The 23,806-nt window shown below is 38.3% G+C and overlaps 4 protein-coding genes across 4 annotated transcripts; 1 reads left to right on the plus strand and 3 right to left on the minus strand.

Annotated features, from left to right (window-relative positions):
• Positions 1-594: 594 nt before the first annotated feature.
• chrdl2 (chordin-like 2) lies at positions 595-5,476 on the minus strand. Its single transcript, XM_087807705.1, has 11 exons — positions 5,391-5,476; positions 5,098-5,210; positions 4,940-5,033; positions 4,733-4,878; positions 3,404-3,497; positions 3,039-3,097; positions 2,796-2,955; positions 2,506-2,694; positions 2,268-2,441; positions 1,376-1,468; positions 595-1,313 (listed from the first exon to the last, which is right to left on the minus strand). Exons 1-11 carry the CDS (start codon positions 5,452-5,454, stop codon positions 1,189-1,191), a joined length of 1,311 nt encoding a protein of 436 aa, XP_087663831.1. The 5' UTR covers positions 5,455-5,476; the 3' UTR covers positions 595-1,188.
• A 946-nt stretch (positions 5,477-6,422) lies between these two features.
• On the minus strand, positions 6,423-10,291 carry spag7 (sperm associated antigen 7). The gene is made up of 7 exons (XM_087807714.1): positions 10,111-10,291; positions 9,404-9,471; positions 9,199-9,287; positions 9,050-9,134; positions 8,702-8,791; positions 7,255-7,411; positions 6,423-7,075 (listed from the first exon to the last, which is right to left on the minus strand). Exons 1-7 carry the CDS (start codon positions 10,193-10,195, stop codon positions 6,981-6,983), a joined length of 669 nt encoding a protein of 222 aa, XP_087663840.1. The 5' UTR covers positions 10,196-10,291; the 3' UTR covers positions 6,423-6,980.
• Positions 10,292-14,489: 4,198 nt separating this feature from the next.
• On the plus strand, positions 14,490-14,827 carry LOC148066851 (beta-defensin 104A-like). Its single transcript, XM_087807716.1, has 3 exons — positions 14,490-14,547; positions 14,622-14,733; positions 14,806-14,827. Exons 1-3 carry the CDS (start codon positions 14,490-14,492, stop codon positions 14,825-14,827), a joined length of 192 nt encoding a protein of 63 aa, XP_087663842.1.
• A 774-nt stretch (positions 14,828-15,601) lies between these two features.
• On the minus strand, positions 15,602-21,398 carry mepcea (methylphosphate capping enzyme a). The gene is made up of 5 exons (XM_087807688.1): positions 21,116-21,398; positions 18,188-19,963; positions 17,176-17,394; positions 16,978-17,101; positions 15,602-16,902 (listed from the first exon to the last, which is right to left on the minus strand). The coding sequence occupies exons 2-5, from the start codon at positions 19,910-19,912 to the stop codon at positions 16,868-16,870; spliced, it is 2,103 nt and encodes a 700-aa protein (XP_087663814.1). The 5' UTR covers positions 19,913-19,963; positions 21,116-21,398; the 3' UTR covers positions 15,602-16,867.
• Positions 21,399-23,806: the final 2,408 nt, after the last annotated feature.

A 23,806-nucleotide genomic window follows, 5' to 3' on the forward strand; every position in this document is an offset into this window, starting at 1 on the left:
GCACTACAGTGTGGATCACACATCTAATGGGAGACAGAGATATCCAAACATTGGAGGCCAGATTAATAACAGAATGGCTTAGTAGACAAGGGTTTAGATAATCTGCCCTGCACTTGGCTTCTGTCCAGCAGTGATTTTCCACAGACTGTTTCCTATGATCCATACTCCAGTGTGAAACCTTTTTGTGCCTCAAAATATCTTCCAGCTTCTGTTTTTAAACCTCTGTAAAAATCTCTCTTCATGTTGATCTTTACAGACGTACATTTCTTGAGCAACATTTGGGTTGAAATAAAATCAAATCACATTAACTTTCATGACAAACAGCCGCAGTTGAAGCAGGAAATAAATGAATATGTGTTTACACTCAAATACATGAAATTTAAGTTCATGTTTGTTTTATTAAAGTTTACATGATAGCTAGACTTCCTTTAAACACTCTGCTAACTTATATATGTTTACCCTTTGAGTTTAAAGTCATGCAGGTCACATGAATCTCGAACAGGGTCAACGATAATGATGAAGGTATGAGGAAGACACACAAGTCAAAAGTTCATGCATAGTAACTAAAAGGTTAATAAACTTCTTCTTTTTTTTTAAATAATGGGAGACAAGAGTTTTCTAAGAAAATGAAACACGAAGTCTGTTCTCAATGAACCAGAGATTCTGTCTCTCATTTGTTCTCGATGTCAGAAAAACAAACACTGGAAACATGGAGAGCTGGAGTTCATCAGGATTCAATAATGTGTTTCTAGAGCAGATAATATTTTATCCACCCTTGTGGAGGTTACATGAAAGCCCTGAAGCACTTTTCAGCACTTCTAATTATTGAAATCCAATTTTTCATTAGAAATATTTATTTTTCTAAAATACTTTTCTTGCCACGAAACAGATTTTATTTGCAATGTATTTAATTAAAAAACACAGAGTGTGATCGTGTGCATTCCACAGCATTGTTTAAATCCATCCAAATATACAAGACAGAAGAAAATACACTTGAACAAAAAATATATTTATATTTACAATAAATATGTGACGACAATGTTCTGTTTTTAAAAGAACATTATGTGCAAAAAAGTCTAAAATGTATTTTACTGGCAGTTGTTATACTAACACCATATGTTAAAATGATTGTTCACTGGAGTGATGCAAGAGTGCAAAACGGGGAGTTTTTCGGAGTGTGAATGGAGATCACGGGGAGCAACGTCCTTCCATCTGTTGTGGGTTGAGGAAGGTCACCATCTCTCGAATGCCGCCTTCACAGAGGTACGGATGAGCTTTGTTCAGGTCTTCCTCTTTAAACTGCCTCCACTTGTCTACGAATCAGAAAATTGACTGTGTCGTCCTCCAAGCTGTCGAATAAAGCTGGATCACAAACCTTCATCAAGTGTGGTGAGCAGGGTGAAGTTTTCCGGGTGATCCGTGATATCTTTTCTTTGGACTTCCCCAATTTCCATCAGCTGTAAAACTCCTGCAAATAAACATCCAAAAGACAAATATATTCAATTTATTTTCAAAGTCTAACTAAAATTAACTTAAACAGATATGTTCCTTTATTCCAGTTTCATATTTTTTGTATTATCCAATAATATACTATTTAAATGTATTTTATGCAAAGACTTAATTTCTTCTTTTGCTCTGTTTCTTTTGTGTGTGTTTTTTCAAACAAACAAATGCTTGTAGAAACATAAAATATATTTTTCATCATAATGTAGTTATTTATTTTTCTACTTTTCTAGAAGTTTAGTTTCCACTTTATCTATTTGAATAATTATTTCTAAATAAACTGTTGAAATATTTGTAATATCATGTATATTGTTTTTAAACTATCATATGCAATCTCTTGAGATATGCTCTAGTTATATATTAGTTATATAGTTCTGCCCTCACGTAAATACCCTAGAGTGTAAGGGCGGGAAGAAATAAACACTCTAAGGTTCTAAGAGAAATATCTACAAGTTAGACAGACGGATATTTAAATTCACAAAGAAACATTGTATACACTCGCAGACAAACACAAATTCACTTTTTAACATAATTTAAGTACACACACAAAAAAAAAACATACACCCCGCCAAGCCCCCACCCCTCCAAACACACACACACACTCACACCTTTTTACAAAACAAATGTATTTACAAGCACAATCTCACAGCAGAACATGGAGGTGGCTATGACACAATACACAGACACACACTTGTTTAAACATTGCACAACAGAGACACCTACACACCAGATGTGTGCACATCATCACACAAATGTTTCTGCACCTTCAACGGTCTTCCAGACTTGGACCTCCACCTCAGACGTGCTTTGTTTCTCCACCACGAGGACCCGCGGTGTGTTGTGTGCGTCCACCCTCAGCGACGGCTCCACCTTGTACACCAGAAGGTTGTTTTGGTTTCCTGAGTAGCACTGGGTATGGTTCCTTTCACTCTTACTCTCTGGAGAGAAACCACAGTGGAGATGTACCAGGGTGTCGGTCAAACCCAACTTCCGGTTCTCTACCTGGACAGGTGGGGCAGCACTTCCCTGCTATCTTCACGGGACGGTTGCACGGGTGCTTGCTGGGACACGTGATGCGTTTGCAGTCCTGGATGCCATCGCTACAAGAGCACAGGATGCATTCCAGGACCTTCCCCAAAACTGGATGCCACATGTCTCCATGCGAGTACGTCTTGCCGTTGTACAAACAAGCTGGGGGGGAAACATCTGAGTCGCGCTCCATGTGGGCATGATATCTTCAGCAGGGACCGTTCAAATCAAGCGACCTTAAAGAAAACCAGAGCCACACTCACCTTTCTGGTGTTTCCTCTGCAGGACGATCTTCACCGTCGTCTCAGGGGCTCCTTTGAGGTTCAGTTTGCTGAAACTCAGGCCTCGGCCGGGAGTCCTGCCCCTAGAGGGTGCCGGCCTGGTCTGGCCCTGATCCATGGAACACTGGTCCACTGAGTGTCTCTGTGGTGGAGGCGAGAAGGTGGTTGAAGTCATTATGATATAGACATGGAAGTTCTGATCCAAGTAAAAGGACGTGAACGTACAACGCCTCGGTTCAGCTGCAGGCTTCCATCCTCGGCCGACATGAAACCACCACTGTGATCTAAAGCCAAGACACACACCACACGACGGCTCGTGAAGCCTTACATTGAGAAATATGGCATCCCTGAAGCTCTCTGGTTTCCTGCCACACTTCCAAATGATAAACCTAAATAAGGTGTGGGCGGTTACTTGTCCAGGGTCTAACCTGCTTCCTGACATAGGCAGGGGGAAAACTAACGAATATAAACGTCAAAGAAGCACTTTCACCTCGGCAAATGTTAAATAGACAAGTGATGTTGGAGAATACTCAGAACGATCAAAACCTAGTCTCAATGTTTGACGCTAACACAGTAACTCCAGCCTCTACCTTTACACATCAAACAGCAAGAGTCCGGAACTGGGACTGGAGCGCTACATGTGATTGGCAGACAGGTCTTCAGGCCGCAGAAGATGTTTCCATTCTGAAAACAAACAAAAAGTGGACTACAAATGAGTCAAGCCTGCTCTAACACTTGTGAGCTCATCAACAGGAAGGTTAAGATGAGATTTTACAGATATGTTTATTTTGGTGTTGGCTATAGACAGCTACTCCGTGGTCAATATAGATTTTTAAATATTCATCTGAAGGCGTTAAAATGCCACAAACTGTTTTATGAATGTTGGAAATTCTATCTTTATATAAACCACATTGGCATAAAATCCGCTAAAGATGTTCCAGATGGAGTTCAATTCAGATTATAGTGAAATTCGGTTTTGGGGATCAAATCCAAAAAATTGTTCTCACAGTGATGCCATTTAATTATTATTTAAGCCGTTGTTTAATGGATGTCAGTTAGTTTGACCTGACGAGCGATCAATACTTTGGCCTGTCGTCAATATTTCACACAAACCTTTTTTAAATTCTACTCAATATCTCAAAAGATCATTTTATATATTTTTTTGGGATTATGAATCACAAATCACAATAGTCATTACATGTCAAATTAGATGTTCCACGTTGGATATTGGAGATTCAATAAGTACATAAATGATTTAGTTTATCTACGTTTGTAATTTGTTTCGATCAATTCACCTCAGAAAAAAAATGATCATAAGAGAATCGAGACATAATGAAGAGGACAAATTAGTAAATGTTTTTTACAGTAATAAATTGAAAATAATATTTAATTGCACTACTACATACATGACATGGAAACTTGACCCTTGACGGATCCTTTTTTATTTGAAAGTATTTATTGTTTGAACTAATTGACTCTTCTCTGAGCAGATACCATGTATCTATCTAAAAAAAAATATTTCTGTCTTCATTTTAAACAATAAATGCTTACATTTTATTTTGCCAATAATCTTGTTATTAACCATAAGTTTTTCCCCTCATTTATTTTTTTCAAATATTAAATATTCAATATCAATACGACTCACATAAGGAACAGGATCAATTAGTTCATATTTATATTTTTAAATGTATTTTTTACAATACACAAATATTATAGATAGATAGATTATAATTTATGTTTTGAGGCAAATTCTACTATTAAATATATTAAGTTAATGGGATATTAAGTTTAAAAAAAAAACTAAATCGGCGTGAAAACTTAATCTTAATAAAATATAAACATTTGTTACCGAAGATAAAAAATACTTTGTTTATAATTACGAGAACATTTGAACATTTTTGAACATTTTAAAAACTGACCGCACAGGTGCACATGGCGCACTGGTTGCTCTGCTTGGACGGGAACAGGTCATGTTTGGCGAAGATCTCTCCGGGTTGATAAACACTGCCGTTGTGCCTGCAGGACTTGACTGAGGCTCTGAGCCCAGCAGGATTCCGGGGCTCATCTGAGGGTCAGATCCATGAGGTCAGTGGAGAGAAGTGGCTCCGGTCGAGGCAGAAGTTTACCAGAACAGCGAGGACAACACTGCTGAGGGTCCACCACCGGGTGGTCACACACCAGAGGGGGACACTTGATGGGTCTGCATTTAACATGGCCCAGCTGAGAGAGGGAGAACAAGACTTGAGCCACTCATCCTCCCCACAGATCCTCCAGGGTCAGATACCTCTGAGCAGACGCAACGCATGCAGAACATGAACCCAAAAGGCTCCAGATAAGGATGCCAGCTGTCTCCTGGTCTGAAGGTCTTGTCCTTGAAGGTGCACACCAGCCCCAGACCTCTCCAACAAAAACACACGCAGATTATTACACAGACTGGAATCAAGAGCAGAGATGCGTCGACAGATGTTTGAGATTCAACTCCTGAGACAAAGGAGTCTCTTGTGAAACCTTCCAATAATGAACATTCCTCTTCTCTGCCTTCCTTCTGTACCGTCGGCTGGGATGTCTTCCACTCACCTCTGCGTTGTTGGAGCAGCCCGTCAGCCCCGCGAAGAATGAGGAGGAAGAAGATGAGCTTCATGGTTGAACGTTCCAGACTGAACTTCTCAACGCTCAATAAATGTTTCTGCAGGAGATTCACTGCAGCTCGCTGAGACTATAGGGAGAGAAAAAACTGGCTTCTAGCTTGATCTCGGACGCCCCCTGTAGGACACTCGGAGAACATCATCTAATATTAAAGTAAGTAAGTAATTTTTATTTGTATAGCGCTTTACAAACCAGGGTCACAAAGCGCTTAAACAATCAAAACAATATTCAATAAAGTATATAATTTAAAGGGCAAGATAAAACTTATAACCGCACGAATGAAAGTTTTCTTTGGGACCAATTACTGTCAGAAGAAATTTAAGCTACATTCAACTATTACAGGGATCAAAAACAGGGTTCCATACCAAATCTATCTTATTTAGTTTACCCTTTCATTCCTTGGTAACAAACTGATGGTAGCCCTGCAGGTCACACAGTTGCAGGAGGTTGATGACCGGTCTCCTTTAATAAAAGTAACACACTTTAAAACACATTAAAAAAAACGATGACTATTAAAATAAGAAATAAAAGTTACGATTCATTATTTCCCATTTTCTGTAATGATAGTTTTATTTATTTATTAACAGTTGGGGCTCGGAAGAAGGAAAGAGTTAAAAACAGACACTTTCAAAAGGATGCATTTCGCACAAGCTTCCGTTTTTCAACAAAAATAACTCGATGGTTTTAATGCATCAATCATTTAAGGTTGAATTTGGATTTGTATAGTTGCTTCATCGAGTTTAAAACATCATAGAATAACCTGGAAACTCCAGAAAACCAACCAGACAAGATAATTCAATAAACGAGTGAAGAATAAATTTATATGAAACAGATGGTCGGTGCTAAATTCTTGCATCCAATGATTCAAAATGAGATAGTTATAGTTCCCAGGAACCTACCGGTATATAAATGTTGGCCGGGATCATGTTTAAATGTATGCAGTCATTTAGAAAATGTAATACATTTCATTTAAATGAACATTCGTTTTATTTAACGCTTTCTATTGTTACCACTAATCACACAAAATACATAAAAATAAACAAGATGAGATTGAAGATTATAATCAGTTTATGAACACATGCACAGAGGCGAAAAAGGGGGGAAAAGAATTCTCCACAGGACAATAATAAAACTCAGTGACATAGGTAACAAGATCCTAGAATATTCTATAAATCTCTCCTCACATGAGCTTGACACAACATCAGTGCAAATGTACACAAATATTACATTCTTTCCTTCACCCTTCCTGAAGATGCTTTGATGATGATGGCCATAAAAAAGGAGAAAATGCTTAAAGAGATTCTTGGACAAGGATGTAGCATTCATTTTACAGTCACTGAAAATAACCCTTCAATCAAACCCTTCCTATTTAGACCTAAAAAAAAGGTTAAAATCTCCAGATGTGAACGTATCCCTTAACACAGCTGCAGAGCCGTTTAAATGTCCCTGTAGCAACTTACACACACGCACACAGACACACACTCACACACAAGACTGTGTGTCTCAGGAACTGCTCTCAGATCATGAGTCGTCCTCACGCTTCTGTCGCTTCTTGGCTCGGATTGCGTTCATGGCTTCTTCTATCGAGCGGGTGTCTCTCTTGTTGGCCGTCGGGACTTAAAAAGAGAAAGTCAGTTTCACAATTAAATATCTTTGAAAAAAAAATACAAATATAATTCGGATGATTCCAGAACTCTTTCTTTCAGAGTTGTTATTATATGATTAAAAAAGAGAATTCACTGTAAATCCAGGCAGCGATTTCTTCGTAACAACAAATACGTAAATCCAGACTCACCACAGCCGTAAGACCTGTTGGCCTCCAGTGTGTGGGCGGCATCTTTGGCTGCAGAGGTGCCAATCAAGTGGCTGTACTTGTCTCTGTAATTGGAATTAGGACACATCTCTGGGGTCTTTGTCTGGCTGGATGAGGCTTCTTCCAGTGCGGCCTGTTCCTGGGTTTGGAAAATATATAAAACAGAAACTGAAATGCAAAGATAAAAAGAGCAGACCTGGGAAATGTACGGCCCATGCTCTGCCCTCACACACTCAGAGTAAAACAAAAAAAAAAACTCTTGAAGAAGCCAGAATGTTACAAATACTACCGATTCTACTTCAATACCCTAGCAGCGTTTACATACTTCATTTATGCCACTGTTACTTTCCCTAGTCACTAAGCCGCCATCTTAAGAGTCGTTCCAATTCTTAGAACAGCTGCAGTGAACTTTGTAAAATCAATGTCGATTTGTTTTTAATCAGGAAATGGAACGCTACCGATAGCTGATCCCTGACATTCTGGGCTGTGAGTGAATGACGGTAGGTGCGTTTTAATAATCCATTCCAATCCTCCTCGCTCACTTCCCTCCATGTGACGTCATAGCGAAGGCAGAACAAATACAAATGAGTACTGAAAAGTGGCCTATGAGTTAACAGAGTCTCAGTGCTGGGAAAGATAAATGCGCCCGGCGCCTCGGGGTGTGTGGCCTCACCTCAATGTCATTATTTAATCCTCAGCGTTGACAGAAGTTTGGATTCACACTGCGTGTTGAAAGATCATCTTGATCATCATGATCAACATGATCAACATGATCAACATGATCAACACCCTCATGTGTTCCAGTCTGCTAGCAGAATTTACTTTGCTGCAGCGTTCAACTTGACAACATGACACTCTTAAGAGTCTTCTATCCAGCATGAAAAAGACTAGGATGTTGTGACTAGATGGTCCAGATGGCTCACACTCGAAATGATAAAACGTGTTGAACAGGGAGAAGGCAACAACAAAGGCAACTGAGCACCTGCCGCCCAAATGTAGACCTGGTTCTTTAGTGTTCAAAATGAGATAATCCAGATTGTGAACTCTTCTCTGTGCCCACTTTAATGAACAAGTCACTTTTTATTGTATTTTATTTATATTTATTTTATTTTTACTATTCTATACTGTATTCCACAATACCAAATAACATCCCTTTGTTTTTGTTACAAATATGACAGTAATTGTTTAATAGTTTTTAATGACAATGATATATGATGCATATTTTCAATGGTAAAACATGTTTTATAATTGCATACTTTGGCAACAATTTTGAAAAAGAGCTTGTAGAAAAATATAGGAAAAAAAAGAACTTGTGAATTATAAATGATGAACTGAACTAGTTCATCTTAAAATTGGTGAACTGAACGTTGGACTATTTTACATAAAAAAAGTTAACCTTCCTTACACTGGTTGGATGAACCTAACCTACCTTAAGTCGTCGCCGTTCCTCTGCTTTCTTGGGATCCCACTCCTCTCCTTTCCGATAAGCTTCCAACTCCTCGTCTGACGGAGCAAACTCCTTCAGATGAACCAACACAAGTGAAGCTAGTTTAGTCACACTATAGTGCAAAGACACTGAAGACAACATTGTAAATAACTATTGTATAAACCAATGAACATTTCTATATTCATTGACCAGCCGTGTGAGAAATGTAAAGAAATAGTATGCAATAAATATATTTTGTTTATTTTTAAGAGCACATGGTATGCAGGATATCATTGTCTACAGGTTGAAGAAGTCTATCAAGAGTAAATATGTGAATTCATTCTCACGTACTTTCTTAAAGAGGACCACGTAACGACTCTCCTCATCCTCGCCAAATGAAAATGAGGTCAGACCAGCAACTTCTGCAACATCATGTCTGAGGAAAATAAATGAATGTATATCTGAAAAAACAATAAAAAACTTACAAAAATAAGACTTACACTATAGTTCTTTCAATCTTCCCCATGGGGTTGTACTTTCGTTTCTGTTGTGTGCTGTCTTGAATAAACTCTGACACCTCCCTCTCCATCTGAAAAAAAACAATTCATTTCATCCATGCTTTAATAAGGGGAAAATTATGAATCAGTATGTATGAACTTTAAATATATTTTTCTTTGCATTTAGTTTGAGCCTGTGTTCACTAACCTTTTGTCTGAAGGCAGCTTTCTTTTTCTTCTCATTTTCCTCCATCTTCTTCAGTCTTGCGGCTTGTTCTTGAACAAGACATAATCATATTTTAATGAACATTTTGCATGTTTTTCAAGATTAACTGCTTGTTATTGGGTTTATGTTTACAAATAAGGAGGAGGGGTCAAAAGAGGGATCAATTCTTCAATCCGCAGGACACTATATGGAGGCGAAAGCAAACGGATGGATCCACACTTCATATCCTACTTTTGGTTAGCAACTTTGTCGTGAGAAAAAGAGATTAAAAAGAGGGCGGGAGTGAAGGTCTTTAAATAAATGTGAAGCCTTTATCAATGAAAGCTAAACAGACAGATGTTTATTCATTTTACTCGTGACATCAACAGTGGCCGGAACTAAATTAAAACTGTGCAAGAAGGGACTATTCAAAATAAAATAGAAGTTTTATTTCAATAGAAACGTTTTTTACGGATCACAAAGTATCTATAGCGTTGACTGTTAAGTTGACCCGCCTAATCGATGCAGAGACAGCGGCTTTAAAGTCCTGCCTGGACCGACTGGTTCTCGGTTAGGAACAGGGGTTTCATTTTTTTAAATGTGATATTTCATATTACTTTTATAGTGAACCTAGAAGGTCAGAGAAGCTCCTCTGCCATGTATATTGGCGTGGAAGCTAATGGGACGTATAGGTTAACACACTATTGTACCTTTAGCCTTCCTTCGGCTTTCCTTGTCGCCGACTGTGGGAGGTTTCTCCATCGAGTTTAAAATAGAGCCCAGTAGGTCCGCCATGTCGAAAAAGTTAAAAGTTGTTTACACACACAAGTTCTTCGCGGTAAAATATAAATATTAGCAGCTACCCATTAACCAAAGCGACGTTAGCGTTAGCATTGGTCACGTTTGCACTTAGGACCAATCAGAGAGCACTGACGTCACGCAGCCTTGTTACGATATTCCGGAGAAAGTTTGACTGAATCCAAACATTATATATAAACGTTTTTGTAAAATACTGTAGTGCACTTACACTTTTGAATATCAAATAGAAAACCCATAAATATTTTAAAGTGCCTTAAATTACCTTTGTGGCCCTATACAGAAGAGATCAACTATATTAAATAACCGAAAATAAGTTGTTCACATTTTTTAACAACGTGAAAATGCTCACAATGTGAGAAAAGGAAATAGAACAACAACAAATTCAAATAAAGGCATCAATAAACACATGGGGCTTAATGAAGTAAACAACAATCACGACACACATTGTTCCCCACTAGATGGCGTTGTGGAATTATGCAGGGTAAAAATATTTATGAACACAATAGGTCTTCTTTATAAAGCAATATCTATAAATATCTATAAATAATATCGTTTCAGTAATTATTATTACAATTCTAAAGAAAAATTACGACACTGTTAAGAAGAAAAAGAAGAAAAAACACGGGTGAGTGGCATTATTTAGGAATATTATTATATATAATAAAAATCGTTTGTGTTATTGAACTGAATACTGAGGTCATGCTATCACTCGAGTTTCTGCGGTCACATGAGCCGCGCTTAGAACTAGAGTGTCCCTTCTCGCTAGACTTTACGGTAATATCCCCGAACGCCGTGCAAAACATGAGACTAACCCCCGGTACGGTTTCAAAATAAGAGCAGAGCATTAGCGCAACGCTCTGCCTTCCTTTTATTCATACTATTGCTTTTTTGTAGTTGATCATTCATTCGTGACATCATTACGGAATGTTTAAAACAAATTAAGATGTAAACCTTTTTTAAAAGGGTTCAGATCATTTGTGAGGATTTCCTTGCTTAATATGACAGGTTTGAGAGAAAATAAATGAATATATATCCCAAGTTTCAATCAATGACTACCTCAGATTTCTTCTAGATGATGTATACTCCTGTGGTGGCCCTGTGACCCTGGTCTAGAAAGATGCTTTATAAATAATATTTACTTATTTACTATACTACTATCCTATAAAGTATCACAACATTTGAATGTGGAAATTTGGAGATATTAATAATAAAATAATCATATATGGTAGCTATTACGCATAGATAACGTGTCAAATATGACCGGTTAAGAGACTTTAAATCAATAAATATCCAGGGTTTCAATCAATGACTGCCATAGTTGCGCTGATGTGCTGCTTTTATTTTGTTGAGTCGAATGAACCCTCTACCATGGCCTCAGATGGTCTGTGTCACTTGCACTGGTACTATACAACTTTGAAGAGGATGTTAGTAACCTGCCACATGAGAAAACTGCAAATGTGCGGACTTCTTTACGGCATACGCCACTTTCTCCCTTCCACCGCCGGTCCAAATAAGAAATGACCTAAGTGCCATTACGCTACCATAGCAGATGCTGCTACAAAGAAACATAATCTCAAAAGTTATGTATAAAGAAATAATGCAATGACTGAAGACCACAAATTTAGATTAAATATTTATGCTTTTCCTGTGAAAAGATCAGTCATAGTGAATCACTTACTATGGTATTATCGTGTCAGCTTCTATGTACGTGTTTGTGATGATATAGTTGCAGATTCAGAGAAAACTGGGATCGTGTTTGTGTTGAGTTGAATGCAGTAATTTCAATTAAAGCCCATTGAAGTATGTCTGTTTTATGCAACGTTTAGTATTTTCTGTTTTGACTCTAACTGACGGAAGAAAGTGCAGAACACGGTGATGTATCCGAGGCCAGGTGAGTTTCTGTAAAGGAAAAGCTGAAGCTGTAGTCTCTTGTCATCGTTTTAGCAATACCTGTTTTCACAACAGTTACATACTTTTGCGTCATTAGTATGGGTCCTTGAGGTCCCATGCTGTTTGTTCACAGGCACAGCTAGTTTTTGACTCTCATCTGAAGCTACCGATGGAAGCATGCAGCCACAATGACTGACTTACTGGTTTCAAATGTCCAGGAATTCCCTGTCGAAATGAAGCCCTGTGCAATGTTCTTGTATGGTTTGTGTGGTGAGAATGGTGTAGGCAGGACACGTATCAGGTGCTTGCCAATGCAGAGGTGTATCAGTTAGACTTGACCATGAACAGGACTAAACAGAAGTTGCAGTCTCACGGCTGTACAACATGTGTAGCTCTAGCTTGGCTTGGTATTGGCATTTTCCCAAACCCTTTCACAGTGAATATTACCAAAATACCAATTTTAATCTTTTGAAATTTCAGCAATTTTATTTTGACTGATAAATGCCATGTTGTGTTTCATTTGTAAATGTTGTCTTCGCTTTGTCTTTTAAAGTGATGGATGAAAGTAAAGTCAATGTATTATGTTAATTTATTTTTAGTTTTGCATGTAATGTTTTTCATCTCACAATTGCGTGATAAGAGGTTCAGCTGCTCAGAATGGCACTTTACAAATAATGATGACTTACTTTCTGATTTGTATGTTTGTTCTTATACTCAACATGCAAACATGGTATCTGGAAAATGTCCAAAAACACAAACTAATGTAGGCAGGGAAGTTGAGCAGTGTATCGTACACATACTCTACTTAATGCTATTGGCTAAAATAGTCACAATGACTGTGCACGGAACAAAGATGGACACAAGATGTAAGTTATATAAATACATATCCCGGAATGGAATCTCATAGCATTTGCCTCATAGATGTAGAACAAGAGTTTTGTCATGTTTGTTTTTTTCTTTCAGTTACGGACAGTACTACAATAACAAGTCAAAAATCCTGGAGTGCGTATGTAAAGTAAAAAAAGTTTATTTACAGTAGACTCAAACAAAGATACCTTGTATTGGTCTGCAGACCTGGAAAGCATTGTATTCCCTTGGGGATGGAAAAGTGCTTCTTATTTTCCAGACACAACAACTTGGAATAACTGACTTATTTCCTATACTGCCATGATGCCAGTGCGCAAACTATTGGCTAAGGCTTGTTTATCACCTTCTGCGAATATTGAATTCCAGGCAGCCCTTGACACCCATAAGGAAACTACTTTGTTCAGCATCTATAGCTGCATGCATAGCAGAGTCTCTCCAGGTGTTTATCTCAATGAAGGCCACCTCCACCATGGTCAGGAAGACAGTCCAAAAAGGGACACTAAAATCCTGTTAAAAAACACAGAAATGTTATGTTACAAATGTAAAAGTAGTTCACTAATCAGAATCAGAATGAACGATAGTGTCTAGATTAGAACGTACAGGAGTTCATCTTACTTTATAGTGATTCGGAAATTAAAGTGACATTATCAGACTGAACAGTCATTTTAGAAATATGTGTATGTCTTATTCGCCACTTAGAAGTTAAACATATCTTATTTTAAATGTCATCATAATGTACAGCATATTTTATTATCAACAATTCATTACCCCATCTCTGTTCATCCTTCATATGGCCAATGGAGTCATGAAACAGAAATGTAGTCCAACTTCACATTGCGCGCTAGTCCTCATGGGAAATGTGGTCTCCCGTCAACACTACCTCTTTCGTCCACTGGCGCCGCTAAAACAAACTACATTGTTTTATTTGAATTTGTTTACAATAACTAAGAATTAAACACAAGAAGTGTGCTCTATCCGATTCTATACAAGAAACGTTTTTTCTAGGATGTTTGTGTTGATGTAAGCTACAGGAGGAATACTGACATGATGTACAGTTCAATGCTGTTGGATGAGTACTGAAATAAGATACTACTTTCACTCTTAAAATTGCAAATGTGCCTCACCAGCCATGAAACTTGTCACACGTCACTGTTCCAACTCTTGATCCCCATTCAACTTTTCATGCTAGAGACGTCACTGTAACATAGGCACACTCAGTTGTATGAGTTGTGCTTTTTCCTTCTTAATTTATTATAAGTAATCATTATATCTATACATTCAATTTACATACATAATGTTTTGGAAATCAACACCATATCGCTTCCTCTGACCTCTGTTTACTCCCTGACAGAGTAAAATAGAAATGTTTTATAGTATTAGGGGGTACTGGCCACTCCAGTGATCTGCTGTTTGGCTGAAGAACAATGGTCCCCTCCTCGCCCCCCGAGGTCCAAATGCTGTATAAATGCAGCATCAGCCGGCCAACGGCAGAATCTGGAGGCTTGGTGGCATCATGAAGAGACTCAGCTTTGCTTTTCTTGCGCTTCTCCTGTTGTTTGCACAGGTGGAGGGTAAGTGTCACACATTTTCCTAACCTCAACATATATAGTTAGTCCAGTTATGATCTCAGATGTAAACTCTACAGGTAACAACCCAGAAGTGAAACAAAGTACTTGTGGCTATAGAGGACTCTGCAGACGGCACTGTTACTCGCAGGAGTACGTTGTTGGTCATCATGGTTGCCCTCGGAGATACAAGTTGGCCTTCATTCATCCACATTTCTGCTCCTAAAAATACTATTCTATAATCACATAAATGCTTCCTTGCAGGTGCTGTGCTCTGCGTGCTTAGCCTTGCTAAGACTCTCCTGACCAGATGAATCAGCTGGAAACTATCCATGCGTGGCTTCCTGCTGCTGGATCCTTTATTTTCATTTCCACTCCTCAAACCTCTCATCTACTTAAACAACAGACAACCTGATTGCTGTTAACTTTTCTAAAACGTCATGCAGCTGCTTGAATTAAAATGGTCAGTGTGCAGTTGTAATGTTTGGACAACCTGCTGCTGTGTGCTGCAAATAAAAGCATAAAAAATAATGTCTGTTTTTACCATTTCTTCCAATACTAATGGACAGTTAACAAAACCTTCATGTCACTTGATTAAAATCGTGTGATGTTGACGCCGGGTGTCTAAACTGAGCTGAAAGAGTTAAAGCTGGATTTGATTTGTAAGCAGGAACCTTTGTATTGTTCTCATTATTGTCATTGGGCGAGTGTCTGCTCCATTCCGACAGCCCAGCATGACCCATCAGCAATAGTGTAGACCTCCCAAAACATGTTTACAATGGTTGTTGTTTTTTATTGTAAGACATCCATATTCATTTGTAAAATCATCATCCCTACAGGATACTGAAATGTTTTGTGATGGAGAAACAGGAGTTCACAGTCCAAATAATAATTAGGGGAATAAAAAGATTGCAATACTCAGACACTGTATTATTTAAAAGTGTTTAGTCCTTAATTTATGACTGCTTTTATGTTGTGACCTTCACTATAAATATATTATATGTATAATTATACCCTACAAAAAAACAACACAACTAGTCAGGCCTAAGTTAAAGGAAAAAAATTAAACTCAAGTATTTATATTATGCAAGCAAACCTATGATTATTGTTGGTTTAAAATAACTTACAAATAAGAAATCAGTCAGATCCATTGCTCATTTCAAACAATTTATGTGTAAAAAAAAAAGAGAGAAGAACAACATTCTAATGCATGTGCCTGGAACAAACACATTAAATGTACAGATCAGAGTGAGTTACAAATTGGCAGCAAACGTATGAAAAATGAAACAAATATTAACATATTCATTTAAATTTGCACCCTTATTTACATCCACAGTACTAAAATGCTTTACCAGTTACTAAATACAAGAAATTTCAGCTGCCCAAGAGCTCAACAGTGTTCAGTGCACATGAATTAAGATTCAATCATTACAATAAGGACCACCATCCTCAGTGGTTCAGACTTGAGGGTGTTTTGGCAACACCAGTGTCTAGCTAAGATTTGGTTAATTTCAGAATCGTATGTGGATGCTATGTGTTCAATTTGTCATTGTGGCTTCAAATTCATTAAAAAGCAAAACTGAGAAGTTTCCAGGAATTTTGATTTATTAAAAAATAATGTGGACGTTTGTGATCAAATATTATAAGCATGGATGTTGTAGCGACTTTTTGTCGATATTCAAAAAGCTCTCAAAGCTTAGAAGAGCAGAAAATGGTGCAGTAGAAATTGGAATTCATTTTAATCATAGTAACTGAGTCACAGCCACCATATTGTTGCAAAAACATAATTCAAATTTGGAGAACATAACATGAAATTATGAATTGAATGGAAATCTTTAGTCAAATCATCATTTTCATCTCAAAAATATTTTAAATATGCCAATACAGTGCTTGAGCCTTGTTATAAATGTATATAAGACCTCTCAAAATGTAATTGGCTGTTAAAGGCAGTGAAGAGGGTCAGATGCTAAATTTGTAAGCACAGTGAAGACAAAACATGACTTCAATCCAGGACAAAAAAAATGTTTCTTCCACAACCAGTGTTTCATCAGTGACACAGTGTTCTGAAATATTGGTCACTCCTCTCGTTGGGGCCAATCGTGAGCTTCAGCACCAGGCCTACTTACAGATGATGTGCAAAACAGCATGGTCCATATTGTTCTCTAAAAGTTTAGTAATCCAATTGAGCTCATCTTTGAATTCTGGTCCTTTTTATCTCCCGCGAATCAAATGTTCAACTTTTACAGCAAAGAATCACATGTACTGCTTTGTTTCAAGAATGCGGGATTAGACCGATAATAATCCAAGATCTTCGGGGCTTGAGCAGTCATTTGTGAAACAGGTATAGTGGCCTTTGGAAACCTGTCCACAAAGAAATAAAGCTTGTTACACATATGGAAAGAATAGTCATTACATCCCGGTGAAAACTCAAATTACCTCTGACGGAACACTTGGGTGTACCAAGGTATTCAAAACTGGTGAAGCCAACTTCATTTGTGAGGAAAGATGTAAACTGATCTGGCTTTAGACGGATGCTGCGGTAGTTCTTGTTAATGTTATCCTGTGAGGAAAGACATAAATTCATGTTCATATTACCTTCTGTTACTTATTCAAATATAGTATTGTGTTTCTTACGGTCAGCTTCTTTCTCCTCACGTAGGATTCCCAGGGCTGTGGCTCGAGGATAAACTTGCCGCCTGGACGGAGGTGTCTGAAGACTCTGTTGAATAGGCGCTTGAGGCCACTGTCCCCCCAATTCAAATGAACCCATTTGGTGACACTTAAACATAGGATGACGTCGTACTCTGGGCGCTGAGTCAACAGAAGATTTTCGTTTTCCAGGACGTAGTTTGCCTTCAGATGAGGAAAGACATAAACAGAGTCCAATAGGTAATGATATACTTGTGATGTTATATTTTTGCAATACGACAATGATAAAACAAAATCAAAATCTCAGAAGATGTATTTTTTTTTAATTTACTTTTACAATCATTCATAAGAGATGAATCTCAAGAGTGAAATGTAAGAAGAGCAAGGCAACCACTCTAACAACTAAAGTACCTTAGTACTTACATAGTCTTACATGGAGAGAGTTTTTCTGGTACTCCGTAATTCTGAAATATTTTAACAGTTAATCCTGAGTTGAAATTTTATTTTGAGCACCAAACGTATGAATAAAAAAGTTACATGTGGTGTTAACATAGTTTGTAAGGTTTGCCGTTTCAAAACAGTAACTGTTATACCGGATGCAAATCGATTAGCCTGGTACCTGAAGCACTAAATATACTTTACTTTCAGCTGAACTCACTGGATCCTTTTTTGTTTTTCCAAAAAATAATTAAGTCACTTGGTGAAGAAAATTAAATGGCCTTCAACAAGACTAACAATGATTTCCCCTGTCTTGCAATCCAAAATGTGTGGCTTTGTAGTGATGAATAAGGTCCAATCCTAAATCAATTTAAAACACACCCAGACTTTAGACAGACAGACTTTATTAATCCGTCTGGAGATCTCCTTCGAGAAATTAGAAATGAACAGAATCATTGAATTAACTGAAAGGAAAATTGTTACCAGTCATTACCACATTAATGCCATTTGCTAGAATTCTCTTCATCAATAGTGGGTCAGACTTGATACTTGATCTTACCTTGATGAATGAAATGTTCGAGGGGAACTCCCCTGGATGCACATTTGGCGTCTCAGTGAGTGGAGGAGCAGCAATCGGCCCTCTGGAGAGCCGCAAAGACAACGGAAAGGGGCAGCTTTCAGCGGGATCCAGTGAAGATTTACAAGAATCCAGCCCAATTTCTTTTGGTGTCGTTTCTTGTGAGCGAGTCTCTTTCTCAGCAGTTTGACCGGTATCATTCAGTGACTTGGGAGGACAACTTTGAGGTCTTAAATGTTTTGAAAGTTCCTCTTTGTTGTCATGGTCCCCGCTTTTGTTACACTCATGCCCGTTGTTCTCCTGCAACTCACTGCTCTTGTTGCTCTGCATCACCCTCCTAGACTCTTTGGTTTGCAACTCAGACAGATAATGTCTGATGTTCTTGCGGGCTGCGTGCACAAGGCCACTGTCAATATCCAAGCCCAATATGCGGGAAGGCCTGAAAGTCTTTGCTATATAAAGTGTCAAGTGGCCAGAGTTACATCCCAAATCAAGAACATCTCTGCCCTCAAACCACTCTGGATGAAACGCCCGAATCCTCGGGTCCTCGCTTGCACTCGGGTTGCGATATCCATAGTATTTGTTGTAGTTTCCGAACTGGAACTTCTTCTGTTGTGGCTTTGCCTGGTTCTGCTGAAACTGGTGCTGGCCTGACTTGATAACTGGCCTTGAAGTGTGAAATGATTGAGACATTCTTGAACCTCCAGAAGAACCCCTTTTCTCCATTGGGGTAGAATGGCTCACAGGAGGATCGATTTTGCCAGAGTTACGCCTTCGTTTGCGTCTGCTTGTGTGCTGGTTTGAAACCACCGGTATAGAAGTGGGATCCTCCATGGAAACAGACATTTGGTCCTTGAGGCTGGCTGACGTCTCAGCAGAGTGTTCAAGTGATTCTCTTGTAACACTGGAGGAACTATTGGAGTCTTTAGAGGTTTCCAGAGCAGAGCATGAGTTCAATACAACTAGACCTGGCTCAGATGCATCAGCCTCATTTTTTCCTGGCACAATTCTCATTTCTTCTGATACGCTCATTGGAGCGGTTGAAAACCCACTACCCCCTGCACCAACTCCTCCGTGATGTCTATTGCGGTGTCTTCTTCTTCCACTGCTCTTGAAGGGGGAAGCAAGGAAACTGCCATCTGCCAAGCCACTGTTCAGGTTCAGTGGGTCTGTAATATCTCTCGGGATAAGAATCTCCACAGGGTCTCTACTTTTAGACGGCAGAGGAGAAGATTTGGGTGTTTCTGCGTTCAGTGCCCTGTTCACATCCTCGTCCATCAGACTATTAAGATTCAATGGGTCAAAAATGTTGCCACCCAACAGGAAGTTAGTAGGCAAAACAGAGTCACTTTCAGAGTTTGCTCTCCGTCGACGCTTGCCAAATGTTGGATGCTTGAAATTGTAGCTTGACGTGTTGCGACGCTTCATGACTTTTATTTGTTGCTGATTTCGGGAGCTGTGAAAGCTGTTCCTGTGATTTAAGTGGTTTTCGTTGCCTCGGACTCTATTTCCGGCATTGTCCGAAACTGTGTCTGAGCTGCTTGTGTGTTTGGGTGAGGCTGCAGTATGTGCGACAGGACAGGCAGCATCTGCATCAGGAGTGGCTGCCGATACACTGCTGTAACTTCCAGTGCGCTCTGACAGCTGCATGGATGTTGAACTGGCGGGCGGACTACCAGTTTTCACAGTATCTTCATCGACAGACATCGTGGTGGTTTTTCCAAAGTGGAAACTGACGGTCAGATATTGCTTCTTTCCCTAGATGTGTCATAAAAAGACAAAAAAAACATTTTAAATATAATAATGAATAGAAAAATGTAAAAAACAACATGGTGAACATACTTTGCAATTCATGTGGGAGAATGTTTTAAAAAACAACAAAAAAAACTAAGGTTTGGTTAAATACAATGGCAAACACGTATGACCCTAATAAATGTGTTTTTAAATGCAAACATTTTAAAGTTAAATAAATCTCCTGACAATATCACAACTGCAATGGTTATGCTTGGCAGTAAGTTATCTATAAAATTGCTCATGAAAAAAGAAAACAAAAAATAAGTGGCCAATGTTAAAAAGTTTCCTAAGAACTTAAAAAAATACAGAACATTTTAGACACCACAAGTTTATCATACTGTATTACTCTCCATGTAAATTATTAAATTGATAAGACCAATGGTGCCATCCAAAAAATATTTCTAATTAACTGATAAATAAAAGGTGGATTGTCTGAAAAAAAAAGATAATGTTCAACAAAATCAATGTTTCTTTTCAATGATAAATTAAGTCAGGTCCAGATCTGTCTTATCATGAGTGTTTACACGTCCATACGTTGTGAACTACTTTAACGGGACAATATCATTCATAATTTAATTTAAAACGCTCTTTTATTCAACAAATATATAGTTGTCCAAACATTCGTGCGTCCAAGTAGAACATTAGATCCACAGTATTCTTTGTTCTCCACTATATAATACTTTAAACCAGTCCTATGTCTCACATAAATCCTTCAAACATTTACCATGAATGAGACTTAAGTGAGAAACCCAAGAACACTGTTTTTAAAGTTTATAAGATGCAGAATAAGAACATGAAGAAGTCTTGACACAGATCGATGATGTTATTTTCGCCTGGACGCTGACATCCGACATATATTGTCACAGTTGACCCTAAAAAGATCACTCAAGTCTCCAGTTAGCAAGTTAGCTGCTAGTCCAGCGAGCTCTGCAAACGTTGGACAAACGTTCGGCTGAAATCGAGTCAAAAGAAAAACAGACAGCGAGGCAACTACGTTTAGCAAGTTGGTGTCGAGATCGACCATAGCACAGACTCGTGGAAACCAGTGGCAGATAGAAACGAGGAGCTAAACAGGTTCGAGAAACAGTTCCGTCACCATCAACATAACAGTCTCACCTCTCGCTGTCACTACAGCTCTGCTGGCTGCGGCTAACGTTAGCTTAGCTCGCCGCACAAGTGTCTCCACATCGATGTAATGGCAGCTCAGCTACACAAACATGAGAGTCCAGGCAAGTGTGGAGCCAAGCCAGGGCTCCGGGCTTCTACACAACACGACGCTGGGCGACTTCGTTGGCCCTAGCAGTAGTTGAGGGCAACTCCAAGTCGCCGAGCGTCAGGCAGGTTTACTGAATAAATGATTCCATTAGACTGGAGAGTCTGCATGGCGGCTCATCCGGACTGCGAGCTGCAACTGAAGACGGCGTGGGCGGGCGGAGAGCTCTCCCTGCTGGGGAGGAAATTGATGGCGAGGAGCCCCGCGTCAACTTATTTACAACAATATTCAACCTGGTAATATCGCCTGACTCAGTTATTGGTGGGAAGTTATATAAAATAGGTTTTGAAACGGTGATGTTGTCATCAGGATTAACATTAAAACCTGATGTGTTCTTCAAATACACTAATACACGCTAAAGTTAAAAAACAAAAATATCTCGAATTCATGATTTGGGTTCCGACATATTTGACTTTATGATTAATAAAGTCAATCTATCTGTCTATTTCACAGAGAAGAGCGTAAACATTTTTAGATGAAAAAAAAACAACCATTAAATATGGACTGAAACAACCCCCTATAAACACAATTCTACATTATAAATGTTGAAGGGCCTTATTTCTTTGTTATTGTAAGTAAGTAAGTAAGTCATTTTTATTTGTATAGCGCTTTTCCAGACCAGGGTCACAAAGCGCTTAAACAATCAAAACAATATTCAATAAAGTATATATTTTAAAGGTCAAGATAAAACTGATAACATAACAGGAGTTCCAGAAAATCAAGGAAAAGCCTGAACAACTAGAAACGTCTTAAGATGTTTCTTAAAGCATCATTTGTATCATTAATTGATCCACCATCATTGACTTGATATAGACCCTGGTGGTGTATGTTAAAAAACAACAAAAAACACTGGGGTGTGTCTCTATCTAGTGACGTGTAATCTCACTTACTACATACTACTACTCGTACTACTATACATCGACCTCCATGTTGGCAAGGACAGTGAAACCAGGGCTGGATCCATGGAGTTTCTCAAGGCCTTGGGTTGTTCTTGGGCTGCAACATTGTAAGAGAGGGTGATTACAGTTCTCAGCCTCCATTGCAATGTCTTTTTAGGGTCCAAGATGGAGTAAGTGAGTAAGTAAGTGATGTTCATTTCTAATGTACAGAGGTCCGCTTCAGGAGGAGAAATGATTTTTTTTCATGGTTTGTAACCTGTGTCGTTGAGGTTGCATGGAGGTTTACCCAACTTGTGGATCTGGAGAAGGCACTCTACATGTGCTATCAGGTACCCTGATAAGGGCTGTCTGTTGCCTTCATTGATTCTGTTTATATTTTATCGACAGAATTCCTAGAAACAATTCCTGGGTTACTGCTCCTCCGCTTGACTCTAGCAAAAGTGTAAAATAAGTTAGAGCAATATTGAAATTAATGTTGGAGGAGATGCTTATTAATTCGTAATTTAAATATAATAGTAACATTTTGATTAAATAATATCCTACTTCCGCCAGCCGTAGTTGTCAAAATAGGTCATAACAGATTTCAATAAAATAATCAGTTGACACATGCATATGGAAAATATGACATTTAGGTGGTTGAATGTTATGTCATAAAGTTAAGTAGCTGTGTCATGGTGAAGAAAACATTTGTGATGTTCATGGTCTGCAGTGGTCTGTGTGTGCTAGATCCAAAGAATGGGATAATCTACTAACGTCAGAAAACAAAGCTCTGTACAGCCTTTTTAAAAATTATTATTATAACTAGTCTTAAGTGCTGTGCTTGAATAATTCTTCATTCAGTGCAAGTCTTAAGTCTAAAGTTATCCCCAGCCAATGATCAATTTTTGTGCAATAATTAGTAGCATAAAGTATTTTTGTTCATTTAAGCTTTCTATAATTTTATTTATTGTATTTTGGTTACTCTACATATCAAAATGCACAGTGTTCATTGATGTACATAGTAGATTGTGTTTTATTTTATTTCATTCTTTCATTTTTCTTGTTTGTTTCTTTAAGTGTTCTGTTGCTGCCCCTGTTACATGTATGCTACTGCACAAGTGAATTTCCCTGCTGTGGGATCAATAAAGTACAATCAATCAATAATCAAAACAGAAAAAGTATTTTTGTTTTCTTTTGAGGGTAAGTACTTGGTCGTCCGCTGTGCTTACAGAAAACACTAGATGGAGACAAATACGATGCAATCACGTAAGAGGTAAGGTCAGTTTGAATTACTCAGAAATAACAAATGTCAAAGTAAAGTTCGATATAACAGCTATTTCAGGGACATGGCGCCAGATTATAATCGTCACTCCTTGGTATGTACGTTTTAACACTATCACCTTTTTGGATTACAGTTCTTTCTTGTTTTTTGGTGTTTTTGTCAGCCTTGTGCCTAAGCCTACTTTTTGTTGTTTTACCCAGCATGTGTTTTTTTCTAATCACCGCTTCATTTGTTTTTTCAGTCTCCTTGTGTTTTTTTCTCCGCTCGACTTGTGGTACGCTTTCAGTTTCCTTTGGACAGGGATATGGACACTTGAGAATTTTCATTTGTTTATTGGACTATTGTGATTAAACATTTTTTGTACTCTTTCCGTT

This window comes from Callionymus lyra, chromosome 14, assembly GCF_982586985.1.
Source record: "Callionymus lyra chromosome 14, fCalLyr1.hap1.1, whole genome shotgun sequence".
Lineage (NCBI taxonomy): Eukaryota > Metazoa > Chordata > Actinopteri > Syngnathiformes > Callionymidae > Callionymus > Callionymus lyra.

Excerpts from the sequence above, each read along its gene's own strand:
- chrdl2 (XM_087807705.1), bottom strand. The coding sequence starts at position 5,454 with ATGAAGCTCATCTTCTTCCTCCTCATTCTTCGCGGGGCTGACGGGCTG. Across the intron at positions 3,498-4,732 it reads GCGCCATGTGCACCTGTGCG|AATGGAAACATCTTCTGCGG; the intron begins GTCAGTTTTTAA and ends GTTTGTTTTCAG. Across the intron at positions 3,098-3,403 it reads TTGCTGTTTGATGTGTAAAG|ATCACAGTGGTGGTTTCATG; the intron begins GTAGAGGCTGGA and ends TCTTGGCTTTAG.
- spag7 (XM_087807714.1), bottom strand. The coding sequence starts at position 10,195 with ATGGCGGACCTACTGGGCTCTATTTTAAACTCGATGGAGAAACCTCCC. Across the intron at positions 9,135-9,198 it reads AAGATTGAAAGAACTATAGT|ACATGATGTTGCAGAAGTTG; the intron begins GTAAGTCTTATT and ends TATTTTCCTCAG. Across the intron at positions 8,792-9,049 it reads ACGTGGTCCTCTTTAAGAAA|GAGTTTGCTCCGTCAGACGA; the intron begins GTACGTGAGAAT and ends GTTCATCTGAAG.
- LOC148066851 (XM_087807716.1), top strand. The coding sequence starts at position 14,490 with ATGAAGAGACTCAGCTTTGCTTTTCTTGCGCTTCTCCTGTTGTTTGCA. Across the intron at positions 14,548-14,621 it reads GTTGTTTGCACAGGTGGAGG|GTAACAACCCAGAAGTGAAA; the intron begins GTAAGTGTCACA and ends TAAACTCTACAG. Across the intron at positions 14,734-14,805 it reads GGTTGCCCTCGGAGATACAA|GTGCTGTGCTCTGCGTGCTT; the intron begins GTTGGCCTTCAT and ends GCTTCCTTGCAG.
- mepcea (XM_087807688.1), bottom strand. The coding sequence starts at position 19,912 with ATGTCTGTCGATGAAGATACTGTGAAAACTGGTAGTCCGCCCGCCAGT. Across the intron at positions 17,395-18,187 it reads CGAACATTTCATTCATCAAG|GCAAACTACGTCCTGGAAAA; the intron begins GTAAGATCAAGT and ends CCTCATCTGAAG. Across the intron at positions 16,903-16,977 it reads ACCCAAGTGTTCCGTCAGAG|GTTTCCAAAGGCCACTATAC; the intron begins GTAATTTGAGTT and ends CTTTGTGGACAG.